This window comes from Lagopus leucura, unplaced genomic scaffold, assembly GCF_019238085.1.
Source record: "Lagopus leucura isolate 7727_CA_CO unplaced genomic scaffold, USGS_WTPT01 Super-Scaffold_100009, whole genome shotgun sequence".
NCBI classification, from domain to species: Eukaryota; Metazoa; Chordata; class Aves; order Galliformes; family Phasianidae; genus Lagopus; species Lagopus leucura.
The window spans coordinates 8,346,968-8,361,857 of record NW_024962266.1 but is presented as its reverse complement, the minus strand read 5'-3'; the positions used below and the strand labels follow the sequence as shown (position 1 = coordinate 8,361,857).

Genomic DNA, 14,890 nt, shown 5'->3' with positions numbered 1-14,890 from the left:
TAAGCCATTAACAGTTTGTGAATACTGGATGCTTAAATACATACAAGAGACTAAATCTTGTGTGTTTAGGTTGCTACTGACACATATTATCCACACTTTAAAGAATCCAACTGAAATTAGCTCTTAAACTTTTGCATAATCATTATAATAGTGGATCTCAATGATTACTGATGCACTTTTCTGATTGGAAAAAGAGTTTTCTTAACTAGATACTGTTTATTTCGCCCCGCACTGGTTCTGCACAATATGCTTACTCCAAAGAGAACTTTCTCAGCAACTTCTTTGGGCAAGAATTCCTTCCCCTCAAGAAATGCCTTTAGTTGTTGTAAGTGGAAGAATGATAGTTTTCTGCCTACACTTCCTGGAAACTCATATAGGTCTGTGTCTGCTTTTATCAAAACACCTATCAAAGGTCAGGTAATTTTCCATACTCAGAGAGATAAAAATGCTACCTCTATCTTGATGAATCAGTGCTATTGCTTGTCCCTTAAAATTAATCTGACATAATCACTGAGAAAACAAAGGACATTATTTGTATAACTTCAAACTCGTTCAGAATTAGAAACTTTTCAGGTTCTCCTACTGTAGGGCCCTGATCAACATCTAGAGTCAGGGACAGGAGGCAGGTGACCACACAGCAAATTGGTCAAGCACTGGGTAACTCACCAGAAAAGCTAAGCTCTCAGCTAGTTTTGGCTGACATCAGAAACTATGAGGTCATCAGAGAGCAACAGACTGCAAGTGCTTTCCTTGGAGAGGAGTGAGGGGAAAAAATGATTTAAAAAAAGTTCTCTTTGTCCTAAAATGCTGGAAGTTGGTGACTAACATGTAAAATAGCAATTGTGCCCTTAATACTTAAGCATTACTTGTGTAGAAAAGAATTGCATGTACTTCCTTGTGGGGGGGGAGAGGGGAGGGAACAGAAACAACACACAGTGCCTATAGTTTATTCTGACAACAAAACTGCAATTATCAGTACAAGTTATGATATGTCCACACATTCACTGTATGCCATTCCAGAGGTTAAAAGTTCCAAAACTTAGCAGAGATTTAGGAGCCTTGGTGGTCCTCAGAAAGCCCACACTATCCATCAAGAAAGCTGCTGTCAGCTTCAACGATACAAAAAAAAACTGACAAAAGTGTTGTGCAGCAAGGATTCTAATGCAAGCAAGAGACATCAAAATATCTTTTAGCACCTGATTCTTATTTTAACAGTATAGCAGTATATACAGACAGTAACAAATAATTTGCTAGGGACTTTAATTTTAAAATATTTGAAATAGTAAAATAAAATTTTAAAAAATGACCTTTTTTTTTTAATCTTTTAATACCTCTCATACTCAAGATATTGCTCTACAATATTTGGCACTCAAATTTTAATAATTCAACTTAGCAAATAATTCAACGTAGCAAATTTTGATGCTCAATAAAGACATAAAAACAAAGACTACAACTGAAAACATACTAGGAGTTTATTTGATTATAAACTGGGATATTTTCCAGCAGGATTCCCGTGCCATTTTCATGTCAGCTCTATGTTCCACTAAACGGAAACCTTTAAAAAGTTTTGCTCTTCTTTGCAGGTAGCAAGAATACCTCAGGAAACAACACTTGAAGGCCTTGTTCGAATAAACAACAACAAATGTTCAATTTGATACACAATAATAGAAAACTATACCAAAATAACAGTAGCACTAAAAATATGTATTAGTTTCAGCAGTCTTAATTCATAATTCCCAGAGTTAAGTAGAAAAGACAGCTGCCAGTGAGTTGTGCTGGGTCATGAGGCGCAGGAATGGAGGGAGCTTGGCAATATCCTACCACAAAGGACTGGATGTTTTAGCAAAACAAACCAGCACAGTCAAAAGAACATCAGTACTAATTATTTAATTATGTTACACAAGTCCAGAGAGTAGCTATGAAAGAGTTCAATTTTCTTCATGCCCAAGGAGGTTGTGGATGCCCCATCCCTGGAGGCATTCATGGCCAGGCTGGATGTGGCTCTGGGCAGCCTGGTCTAGTGATTGGCAGCCCTGCACATAGCAGGGGGTTGAAACTAGATGATAATTATGGTTCTTTTCAACCCAGGCCATTCTATGTGATAGAATGGATCTATGCAATATAATTACATGCACAATTACTATTTTATAATACAATCCTACACACAAACTGTTTCAGAAGACACGGTTTGGGAAGCAATGGTATTATTCAAGAGTTGGGAAATATCCATTTGAATTATCAGAGCAAAGCATTAGTTCTTTTCCTTCCCTAAAACCTAGGGACGTTCACTGAGATCTGTCAGCCTGTTCTCACAGACTGCTCCAGCACATGCAGAAATACACTTAAGCATGCAGGGCAGATACCTTCTGCTGACTCTGTGCATGAGCCATAGAGTTAGGAAGGCAGGGCATCACAAAATGAAATGTCATAGCTAAATAACAAAATGCTTGTTCAGGTAACAAGGTTATGTTCCAGCTCATCTCAGAATGCTTGTGTGATGCTATAAAATCATCTTAGGTGAAATTTCTCATACAGCAACCTGTAAGTACTGCTCTGCATTTAACAGATTATCTTCACTAGATACACAACCTGATTTACAGCAAAGGGGAATCCTTCAAAACAGCACATGAAATGAAGTAAGAGATGTTTTTAAGTTAGGTCTCACATTAAACTTCCTTTTCAGATCATTTTGTCACAATGAATAAGAAAATCTATTTGTGCATAGCGCTGAAATATGGATGAAAACACTACTGAAAATCTTAAAGGAAAGTAATACTTCTGCTGCAGAAAAGGTTTTGAATGATGAGTCAGTAAATAGCCTCACAGCCTGAACTATACACTGAAATACACCAAAAAATACACCAAATATATTTTCATTCTCTGCATAAAGAAAATTATACCACGGGAGAACAGTAAGTGACAGTAAAAGCTGCCATACATTATATAGACAAAGCTGCTCCCTGAAAAGTGAATGCTTAGCTTGGCAATTTTCATGCATGTGATTTTGCAGTTATTAAAAATATCGCTCACCCACAAAACAAAACAAAACAAAACCAAACAACCCACCGGAAAAATGACTGAAATGCCATGAAATGGCACAAGGCTGCTCTCTCAAAGTTCTATCAGTATGGTTGTGTCTCTCTCCTTGCTCAGGTCTGCTCTGGGGGTTAAAGGAACACTGACAGGATTAGTACCTTTTCAGCTGTGCTCAACAGTGCTAGAAGACATTTATCAGTGAGGTTTGAAGAAATTTCTGACAGCAAAAAAGTTTTGAAACTTGAACTTTCGTTGAGTACAACACAGAGATGAGCAATTCTTACTTCTAGCTACAAATATCATTTCCGAACTGTCTTTGCTCAAACCGTATTTTCTATCAAAACAGAGCTATCTTTTTTTCTCATCTAAGCAGAACCAGGTCCTCAGACTTGTGATTCCTATCACATGCTTGCCTTTTCCCACTGATCCCTAAGCAGACCATTTGCATTCCCATCTTTTGCCTGTTCTTGCCTAGGTCTGGTTTTCTATCAGTTTCTCATATCTTCCACCTGCTCCTTCCAGCTGCCTTGTTCCCCACTGCCATCTCAGTCCCAGCACCCCATCTCTTCTCTTAAACCACTCGCATCATTTGGCTTCATATCTGATCAGAACTGCTTTCTGAACATTAATTGCTTATAACTACAAAATACTGCATTAAAAAGATGACTGCATCTAAGAATACTGTGAAGATCTGGTATCAACCACAGATTAAAACACTTACTACTCTGTCAATCAGTAGAGAGCTTTTCAAAGACTATTATAAAAATTTTAAGTGATTTTTTATAAAGAGAAGCAGGTTATGTAGTCATTTCCTGCTACCTGTGTTGCTCACTGTTATGGAGATAAGTTGACCCCTGAGATAGAGCTCAGATTTTATAGCAAGACAATAAACAGCCATTACATCAGTTTCACTTGGGAGTCTACTTGCAGCCATATGCTATGACCAACTACTTTGTTTAGAGCAAACACAGCCACTCCAAATCCTTTGCATTTCACAACAAAATCATATTACTCACTCTTGCAGACATCTCAAACCTGAAAGTTCTTATGGCCCCAAAGAACTCCAACTCAGCAAATGAGCAACAACCAATTCCACAAACACTAGCATAAAAAAAAAACCAACACCTCTATTGACTTCAACTCATATTTCCACAATTTTCTACATTGTACTGTGGATCCATGTCAAGCTTGAATTCATTAGAGGCAATTCCTCGAGCTCCTGCCTACAGAGCTCACCATATGATATCCAAGAAATAGGATGTCATCCTCTGCACCCCTGAAAGGGAATTCTGTACTCTGTCCTTTCTAATTTTTTTTCTTCAAAAAATATCAGTGTGATTTTTTTTTTTCCCCTAGTCTAAGCAAATATTTCAGAACAACGATGGGTCAGAATTCATTTCTTTTTATAATACTGTTTGTATTCAGCATTCACATATTCAAGTGTCCAAAACATAAAAATTTTTGGAACTGCCCAAAACATGAAATGCAGTCTCTCGTTTTCATATGCAGATGCTATTCATGTTAGCTCATTTTCTCTACATAAGATAGAGTATCTGTTGTAGGAATTGAATATCAGAGGAGTGAGATCATATGCTCTCCCAAACAAAAGTGCAAGTGTGTGTATGAGAATTAAAACATTTGGACCTACACAGGAGAGTTTAGTTTGAATCCTGGGAGTAATTTACTGAGTTCTGTGCTGCACTGAATAAGATGTTGCGCATCCTTTTTTCAGAAAAGGAAATAGCACAGGGGTTATACAAGTTGTTTGAGGGGCACACGTCCACTGTTGGTTTTTCCTCATCCCTTTATTTCACTCTTTTTTTTAAGAAATGTCCAAGCTGTCCAGAATCAGACCATAAGCTGCTCTGATTTCATCCCATAGTAGTAGAGCACCTTGCCCCCAAGTTATGTTTGAACATGTCTGATCTCATTGCACTCATGTGAACACTGGTTGCACAGTCTCTCACACACAGAAGCAGCTCCCTCCCAATTTTCCGAGCGTTCAGTATTCACAATTGCAGCAAAAATTTCAGGAAAGATTCATTTGTAGCTGCACACTCAATTTTTTCACATCAGTGATCAATATGTGGAAATCTTCTGAAAATCTGATAATTTTCTCCTTTGAAAAAACTCATCCCACGTGTTTTGCAATGACAGTTGGAAGCAGAGGTGTCTCCTGAAGCAGCATTCACAGGAAAGCAAACAAAAAACTGCACTTACATTTTAGCAATCTCAGGTAGGTTAAAAAAAAAAAAAAAAAAAAAAAAGTGGAATCTATTTTCTTATTTTAATATAAAACCAAAGAAAAAATCAGCAAACCACAAAGAAAACCACAAAGATAAAATAAACTTTGTAAGACTTTAGAAAGTTTCAGAGTCTTGCCTTCACAGACTTTCCACTGACAGCACCACTGAGGAAAAATTGGGTGAGAAGCAGTTCTCTTGCAAAAAGAAACCAAGAGCATCAACTGCAGAGACAGCAGCTGTAAATGGCTGCTCTGGCATGCGCAGTGCCTCTAGGCTGCCTTCATTGCTCAGTGGGGAGTGCTTTTTAGAAGCTGTGGTTTGCAAGCAATTTCCCTTGCCATTTAAGGCACTCTCCTGCAATGGCAACACACTTGTTGACATCGTTGTAGCAGAATCATTTCCACGCTGTACACTGCTCTCTTCCTGACATTAAAACACAAAGCTTCTCTGTTTAATTCAGAATGGTGCAAAAAACCCTGCATCTTAATTTAGTGGTATTATGGTTTTATGACTTTTGGTTATTGGTATTCCACATCATAACTTGTCAATGGTTTATGACAAGCGGCCCTTAAGTTCAGCATTAATCACAGTAGGAAAGACTCATTTGCTATCCTTTTTAATAATCTAACCTTCAAATCTTGGAATGTTTGTGAGAACATTATATCCTGAGCTTTGCTGTGATTTTCAATGAACCTAGTACATTCTGCATTCATTTAAAAGCTTCCATAGGTGAGATTCCATACATAGTATGCTATCTTAAAAACATACCAAAACTTGCCTACTTTATCACTTCAAAATCCTCATGAACAGGTAAATCTTCAGAAAAGCATAAAGTGGCAAATTCGGGAGGTCAAAACTCACTGTATTTTATGTAAGTTTCGTAAGCGTTCTCTAAGTATTACAAAACTTGGATCGATCAGTATGAAGGATAAATAACTCCTTACAGATCTTGCATTCATTTATTTGAACCACACCCCTTGTATTCAGCATTATTCCACTGCTGAATATTCATTCCGTGCTTAGTCATTCTATTCTCTGTTAGTATATACTGACCCAAGTGGACACTGGGTTAAGCTGTTATTATTCCTAGCATTTTCTCAGAGGGAGAGTGAGTGCACAGTGTAGCTCTTAAGAAATGTTTACTTCTAAGTTCTTTAACTAGCAATCCAGAACAGCAAAACCAGCAATGCTACTTAATCACAGAATAATAGAATGGCTTGGGTTGGAAGGGACCTGAAGGGACAAGTTCCAGCTCCCCTGCCACAGGCAGGGCTGCCAACCACTAGATCAAATACTAAGTAAATCTTGCTGCTATTTCACATTGCTCCCCCAATCACAGTTGACACTCCAGGCTAGAATAGTAGGCTGCAGGTGTGGAGGATGTAGAAATGTCTTTCAGTTCTGTTGAGCCATCACAGTTGAGCACAGAAGCATTAATGAAACTGCAAACTATGCTAAGTTACTTCATCTACATATTGGGCAGCCTCAAGTACTGTAAATTTCCCTCTCCACTTACCAACACAGATACACTGTGCAGGTGTGCAAATTCACACACATGGGGATCATTACTGGGGATGGAGGAATGCGTATATTGCTTAGAAGAGACAATATTCTGTCACTGCCATCAAGTACAGTGTATGTAAAACATTGTGTGCATTTAAAAAATAAATGCGTTTCATTATAATTTGAATTCTTCCAAGAAAGAGCAAGAATACTAAGAAATCCTCCAGATACTCTACCCAAACTTCCTTAAAAACCAGAGATTTCTCTGAGGTGGACATGCATGTGATTTACATGTCTTTTAAGACTTCTGAGCTGTATCTCCTGATTAGCTGATTTGCTGTAGTAGCAGTATTGGCCATCTTTCCTTGTGTTACATGAGCATGAAATTTTAAGAGGATTCAGCTTGGCCTGCACTTCTCTAGAGCTGCTGACATATATTTATAAATGCTACCACTAAAACTCCTAACACACCTACATTGCAAAAACGTGGAGGATGCTTTGCAATGCAAAGCCTTTCACAGCTGTGGCCCATTTGGCACATTTGTCTCATCTCATCTGCAGACAGTGGAAGTACAAAGCTGGTGGCCCTGTTCCTGTGTCTCACAAGCTCTCACTGACTTCCGTTATTTCATCTAGAATTGTTTAAAATGGAAACTACAGTTGACATGATCACATTTTTTGAGAATTTCAGATTTGCTGACATTAAGCATAGCACGGCTTGGCACAAAAGCATCAGCTCTCCCTTGACAACACCCGTGAGATGTTGAACTGAGATGTTGTATGTTGCAACATTACTGCTTCAGCTCAACAGATGTTGAAACAGATCTGGAGGAATGAAGACAACACCATGAGTTTCTCTAACAGCCTAGATTGTAGCTGATTTCTGTCTCTTACATCTTATTCCAGAAGCTTAACTACTCTCTACCATTTGTCTCACTCTTCTCTCCACCTACTTGTGCCTTAACTCACAAGCACACAGAAACAGTTCAGGAGCTAAGATGATAAATACTCCCTTCAGAGGCAATGCATATGATTCTGTGGAAAGGCCTTACTAGCCATAAACTTTCCTTTCATCTCAGTTGAGACTCCCTATTGCCCTACATTTCCTTGAGTACAAAGTATGTCAGGTTGTATAAGACGAATATGCTTCATATAAAAAACAGCTCTTTGCTTAGATATTGTACAGTGTTTTTGCAAAGCTCCATTTTTCTGTTAGGCAGCTAAGCTTGATTATTTCTCTTTTTTTTTTTTTTTTTTTTTTTTTTTTTGTCAGGGAAAAAAGTCTATTTCAGAAGGCAATTAAAAATATTGCTCCACAGAGTCCACATCTTTGCAACAACAAACACAAATCATTCACCCACAACAAAGATACATCTAGAGTTCTGTGCCAGGGCACTGGGATCACAAATGGAGGACAGAGAGATCGTAAAAGAAGCCTTTGAAACTAGAGAATAGAAAACTAAGCTAGTGGGCTAGCTGAAGAGGTACTGTCACAGAGGGAGTAAGTGGAAGAACTTATTGTGGAGGCATGAAAGAGCAGAAAAAAGTGGATTCTGTTAGCCATACAACACTACAGATAATGTAAGCTGGTACTGAAGTGCTCACAGCTAGTTTCTAAAATCCCAGCACTGAGGGCCCCAAACTGCTTTACTTGAAAGAAAAGGAAACCTGGAAATAGATAAAATATTTTAACAGTTTCAGAAACCCCAGTGAACATGATCTGTTTACAAGTGTATGGGTAGCCCAGAAATATATCAGGACACACAGTACAACTGTCTCAGAAAAGTAAAAACAGGGGTGGACAGGGGACAGCTTTCAAAATTGTCTAAGTAACTTTAATCTTGATATTTACAACAGGAAGTCAGTTTTGCCACTTTAAGATTTTCTACTCCTGTCTTTGCATAGGAGAAATTCAGGGCTCAGCCTTAGCTTTCAAGAGCTATTACAAATGCCCCCAAAATATTCTTAAAGTTCTGTAGTTCATAAGTCTGATTAAAAGAAATAACGCATTTTTATTCATATGCAGTTAAAGATGAATAAATGCCAACAGCAGACACCTGCACATGCTGCAGAAGGTGGCAGAGCTCAGGGACCCCCAGAAAGTGCAGGCAGTCCTGATCCCAGAAGCCAACACAAGGGTGCTTCTGCCTGGAGCAGCACACAGATATTCTGTTTGACACGGAGCTGTTCTTGCTGGAGTTTGTAAGGCATTCACTCCTAGCCAAGGAGCTGAACACACGCCAGCAAGCCCTGCTGAGCATACAGAACCTTTCTGCAGTGCCTCTTTCCATTGCCAAATTGGGTGTCCCCTCTTTGGCTGCCCTGCATGCTGTTGCTGGCAGCATGGGAAGAACAGGAATGGTGACAAAGGGGAGTGATAGAAGTAGGACTGGGGAGGTGTACTGCAAAATGCAGGTTAACACAGACATTTGAACTAGTGCTAAATGAGGAAGTTAAATAAGCATGATGAGACATCAAGCCAACACAGCACAGTTAAGTGTGAGTTAATTCACTCACCTACCTGGGGGGGGCAGATATATGCCTATGAATATTATCTCTTAAAACTAAATCAAGAGTGCAAACAGAGGACAGAACATTTTTGTGGCTTGCTGTTCTCCTTTGCTTTCTCCCAGCGTGGTATATTCATTGCTACAATGCAATTGGCTCAGGAAAAAAAAACAGGATGACATTTGTGCACTAATACAATGCAGTCACAGCTTCAGCATGCAGGCTGCCTCCTTGTTCCATGCATGCACACACTCTCATGGCAGCAGACAGTTTTGCAGACAGGTCATTGGAGTTAGACAAATAGAGACTGATTCCTAATGCAAGGAACATTTTGAGAAGTCACTTCATGTCATTTCCTCCCTTCATTTCTTCAGCTCCACTGTATATGTGACCTTCCTAGCATATTCACTGCTGATTTGTTCTTCAGAACCCAAACTTACATTATCTAAAGAAAAACTAAAACTATAGGTAATGGTTCTCTGCCACTGAAAGCTGGATCTTCAGCCTCTGCACAGCAGTTTTGTGGCTTTAGGTTTATGCTGGTGAAACATTCTCAGTATGGTATAACAGTGATGTAAGTTAACACAGAATGATTAGCAAATGTTTCTTCCATACAACATAAGAAAATCCCATTAGCTTTTAATCAGCGTCTCACCTTATCTGCAGTTATCAATCAAAATCCCACACCAATATGCCAGCCATCAGCTTATTCTGTTTGTGTAGGGCCAAGTGAAGAAAACTACACATTTGGTCCAAGTAATTAGCTAATTCTTGCCCAGAAACCACATAACCATGCTGGTGTGGTGCAGTGCTCAGAATAACATGTCCTCCTTAGGTACATTACTGTAAGAAAACCGATTGCCTTACAGCTTAGAACTGGTTTGTGTCTGAGACAGCCCAGGAAGTGAGCAGGCCTGCATACAGCCATGCATACAGCCATGCATACAGCCCTATACACCATACTGCATAAACCAAGTCTTGATTCTGAATTAAGCATTTCAAGGCTGCAAGATGTGAAAAGGGAGCGTTCCAGAGATACCAGATTTCACTTCCTTCTACTTTAATGCCTATCATCCTGCCTGAGAATCTCCCCTTATCCTCTGGTAGCCAATATTACTAAGTTCTGCCACTTAAAAATTAGGTCTGCTAAATCCTTTCTAGAGGGATAGACAGCAACCCATTGCCTGAGCAATATAGAAGCTGATGACTGGAGAAGGAAAACACAAAAATTCTAGATGGAAACATCCAAAGCTCTTTTTCATGGAGACTCCACAGCCTCAGATTTCTGTGTGCTTACTGAAAGTCAGTACTTTTCACATGGAAAATAACAAAGTCTCACTGAAAGCTGTCAGGCAATTATTTAACTTCCTGAAAGTAAGGAAGTGGCTCAGTAGTGAGTGAAGCTTTTCAAAAGCTGCTAAATTGCTAATATATTTGTGGAGTGTAGGGCAGAAACCTACATTAAAGAGCTAATGGAAAAAAAATGCTTGCAAGCATAACTTTTTTTTTTCTTTTTTATCTATATAAAGAGAGCAAATGTTTTTTTGCTGTTACTTTGTTTTGTTCTGTTTTTGTTGCCAAAAAGACATCATGGTTGCATTGCATCAGGTATGTTAGTATGACTTTTTTGATCAGAAAGTCAGCATCGATATTAGGGCACATTCTGTTATCAATTTTACACCAAAGTTTTTAATAAGTAAGCACCTGGCAATTACAGATTTTCATTAAGCTTGCTATTTCAAGTGGAGGAAGATGACAGACTAAGAAATACTGCACAAAGCACTGAGGAATTTAATGGGATATTTCAGCAGTGCAAACGTTTACAAGGTTACACTTCAACAAAAAAATATGAAAATAAGTCCCAAAGCACAACGATCACAATTAAGTGCCTGAAATTTGTCTTACCATAAAACCAAAGCCCACGTCATCTCTTCCTACTGTTGCTCCTACAATAAGAAATTCCTTCCTACCAGGCAGCACAGTAGCCCATAGCCACCAGGCAGAGTAATCTGCACAGTAATGACGATGCACAGTGGCTCTGCTGCCACCGTGATAGGAGAACCAGTCTCTCTGAGCCACCTGCTCCTACCCTTCCCACTCCGCCCATGGTTTATATAAATGAGTTCTGAACACCAAAATGCAAGTTAAATAGAAAAATATGCAGATGGATCTCTAGAAGTGTAACACCAGGCAGAGAAAGAGGAGCTCCATGCTCTCACATAAGCCTGTGCCAAACTAGATGGTGAAAGCAAGGTCTGTGAGGTTGAATACTTGACACTGCAACAGACTGTTAATTGCTTTAAGTGCTCTAGAGAGGAGTTGAAACATATCCTTACTCTGAGGTTCTTCTGTTTAGTGCATAGTGCATAGTGCATAGAGAGGAATTGGCTCAAGCTAGACTGCTGACTGCAGACAGAGAAAATAACTATTTGAACTTCTTGAAATAAAGCAATGTAACCCCTCTGAGTCTTCCAGCCCTCTCCGTTAGCTAACACATCCACTGTGTGGGGTGGCAGAGAGAGCAGGCAGTTACCTGCCCTTCTTGGAAAAAGCGACCAGTGGGAAGTCTTATAAAATGGAAAGTAGGGCAGCAGATTAGAAAAAAAAAAAGAAGAAGAAGAAGGGGAAAAGATTCTTTACCATACAGCATTCACTTGTTTTTTTACAATGTGCAGCTGCTACTAACCACATTTATTCAGTGTTGACTCTTTTCGGAGATTTTGAAGGACAGGAAAGCTAAATGCTCAGACTTTAAATGCTCTTAGTGAGTTATCAACTAAAAGCAGATCATTTTCTTGCTCGCATCAGCAACAGAGAGCTACTAAAGTGAAGTTATGACAGAAACATACACATTTAATGTAGGTGAGAAGATATTTCAGCACTGCATATAATCTGCAATTGCAGAAAATGTGCTCTTGGCCATTTTTAGGGTGAAGAGTACTTAATAAAAAACAAACTTTATGCCAACTTTGTGTCTGCTGTAATCCCGCGTTACATTAAATATTGATGGAAGGTACTTAGACACAAAATGCTGCATGTTATTTTCAAGAAAATAATTTCTGAAACAGATCCATAAATTTATCTTTATAGTAAGTATTAATTCAAAATTAATTGCTTTACTTACTACTCACAGTATCAGTGACAAATTCATCTACATTGGGCTAACATCTAGAAGCAGTTTTAAAAACTAATTAATCATAAATCTAATTTTTCAGCTATAGAAACTACCTTACAATGTTGAGACTTTTTGTCTTAACCACACTGCTGTAAAAGTCAAACTGAGAAGCTTAGGGTAGATTCTCAGATCAGGGAGTACTTAAATTGATGAGAAGATCGTTTCTTACAGCTTTTAAGCACATAAAACAAAGTAATGTTTTTTGAGACTAAACATAAAGATAATGTGTGTTCTCACAAGAGATCAATTTATGTGTCTTTAAATGCAACTATGAATCTTTTGTTTTTCTTTTAAAAAGTCTCACTAAACCCACAACTGCGCGGAAGACATTTTAGCTTTGTACATCATACGTTAACTTTCCAGATCCAGGTTATGACACCATTGCATTCAGTTATATTCTAGCTGCTGAATAAAGATGTTTTATCTCCACTTAACAAAGCTTAGAATCTGTTTGAATTCTACAGAGACATTATGGGATTAAAATTAGAGAAGCAAATATCAATTGCTACCTACCTTGGGCAAAAGCATCCTGGCACAGAAAGGCAACACCAAATGCCAAGAGTTTAAGGCGCAAAAACATGGTTATTTCTGGAAATCAGACGTATCCTTACGAAGCAGCATGTGTCTCTCTCTGGAAAGCAAAATTTGTGTTATCTTTCTGTAAAATAATTTTGCAGCAAAACTTGAACCAAAAAGGAGAATAACCGGGCACATACATTACACTGCCTGCTTATCTGCGAAGGAGTTGGCTTCCTCTGTTGCCCCAACCTAACCACTCGCAGACTTGCTGTGCACAGTGATGTCAGAGACCATTACTTCTTCAAAAAAATCTTTCAGTTTCCAGGAAGTTGAGAGGGTTTTTCTTAAATTGCTGCAGTAATACCCAGCTTCCTTAATTCAAAAGAAATAGATTGTTTTCAGCTATTTCTACAGGGGAACTACTGAGACTTAACTTTTCAAAGGACCAGACTCAAGAAACCATCATTCTTTTTCTTCTTATTCACTTTTCTCTTGGATAAATTTTATTGACCCTCCTCTCACTTACGGACTGTCAAGATTTCTGTTGAGACAAAAGGAAACCCAAACAATCAGTCAACAAAATACTTACAATGGCAATAATAAGATCTTCATAAAAAGACACAATTCTGATTTTTTTTTAAATTCTTTTCTTTGTTTTTTGCAATAACGCAATTCTAGAACTGACAATAAGATTGAACAAATGGATATAGGCAATCTAATTCTATTTTCTAATTCTGTCTTCAATTCTTAATTACATATCCCCCATACAATTCTCTTATCATGATAATGCCAGAGGACTGTGGTCCATTTCCTGCAGTAAATGCAACCTAACCAAAGAAGTTTATGCCAGTACACCCAATATCTGGATAAAAGATACACACTGTATAGTAGTCTACAAAGGGAATAAACGTTGGAGTAGCTTCTTTCATTGGAATATATTTGTTTTATTTTTCAGGTCTTCCTAAGCATCACATGCATACATTTACATAATAATTTACAGACAACATAAGTAAACTCAATTCCTCGTAAGATTAAATCCAGCTTCAATTTTGAGTCCAACTTTGAGTGAAACCCTATAACACAGGCCAAAATCCTTCCATTAGACAATGTGTGTCCATACCACCTCATATAATAATTACTGGAAACGTGTTCAGAAAGAAACTGACATGGCCTAAATCTCCAGAAAGCCCAGTTTTGATACACAGGAACTTCATCATGCTGGATTTGTTTTAAGTTGATTTGGACTATAGCTACATATTGTCTGCATCAAAACCATAATTCTGAAGAATCCCAGCTGATTTACATAACACACTGGAGAATTTCACAGAAAGGTTCTCAACAAGAACCAGGCGCCACTTCTATCTGACCTTCCCCAGCAGTTTTACACAACCTCTGCTTCAATTTTTAAGCTTTCTCCCTAAGCAAAATTCTAGCACAGTGGACCTTATCTAGCTGTGTGATATTTACAAAGCCTTCATATCACTTAAATATTGCATTTATCACAAATGTTATTTAATTAAAGCATCACTCTTTCTAGTCATCACACCATTACAGTACTTTATTTAACAGCTGAGGAAGTATAAACAATTAATCGCTAAAATTGCTGACCAAGGTTACAAATGAAACTCACGGGGAAACTATATTTTACTGATATTTTACTGAGACTAGCTGTGTGGATTTTACCCATAAGATTCCCAAAACAACTGCATACCTGGCTTAAGGAGGAGGAAGGAAGCGTGTGACAAGAAGCAAAATCTCTCAAGTTCCCTCCCTTCATAACAAGCCTTTAAAAGCAGGTAATTATCAAACACGTAAGAAAAACTGGAAGTTACACAAAAGAAGCTCACATCTAGGCAAAACCATACAATCACCCAAAGGGCATCAATATACTCTGCTAGTATGT

The 14,890-nt window shown here is 38.3% G+C and overlaps 1 protein-coding gene across 9 annotated transcripts in view; it reads right to left on the bottom strand.

Moving 5' to 3' along the window:
• Nucleotides 1-13,468, bottom strand: part of PTPRC (protein tyrosine phosphatase receptor type C) — a 59,718-nt gene extending 46,250 nt beyond the window's left edge. For 8 of the 9 annotated variants that reach the window (XM_042874026.1, XM_042874028.1, XM_042874029.1 and 5 more), the window contains exons 1-2: nucleotides 13,185-13,257; nucleotides 12,982-13,099 (exon numbers count right to left, since the gene is read on the bottom strand). In XM_042874026.1, the coding sequence (XP_042729960.1) occupies nucleotides 12,982-13,048 (67 nt within the window). In that variant the 5' untranslated portion in view covers nucleotides 13,049-13,099; nucleotides 13,185-13,257. Of the gene's footprint in view, nucleotides 1-12,981; nucleotides 13,100-13,184; nucleotides 13,258-13,421 lie in introns of those variants that run through there. The other variant, XM_042874027.1, reaches the window with a different exon arrangement.
• Nucleotides 13,469-14,890: the final 1,422 nt, after the last annotated feature.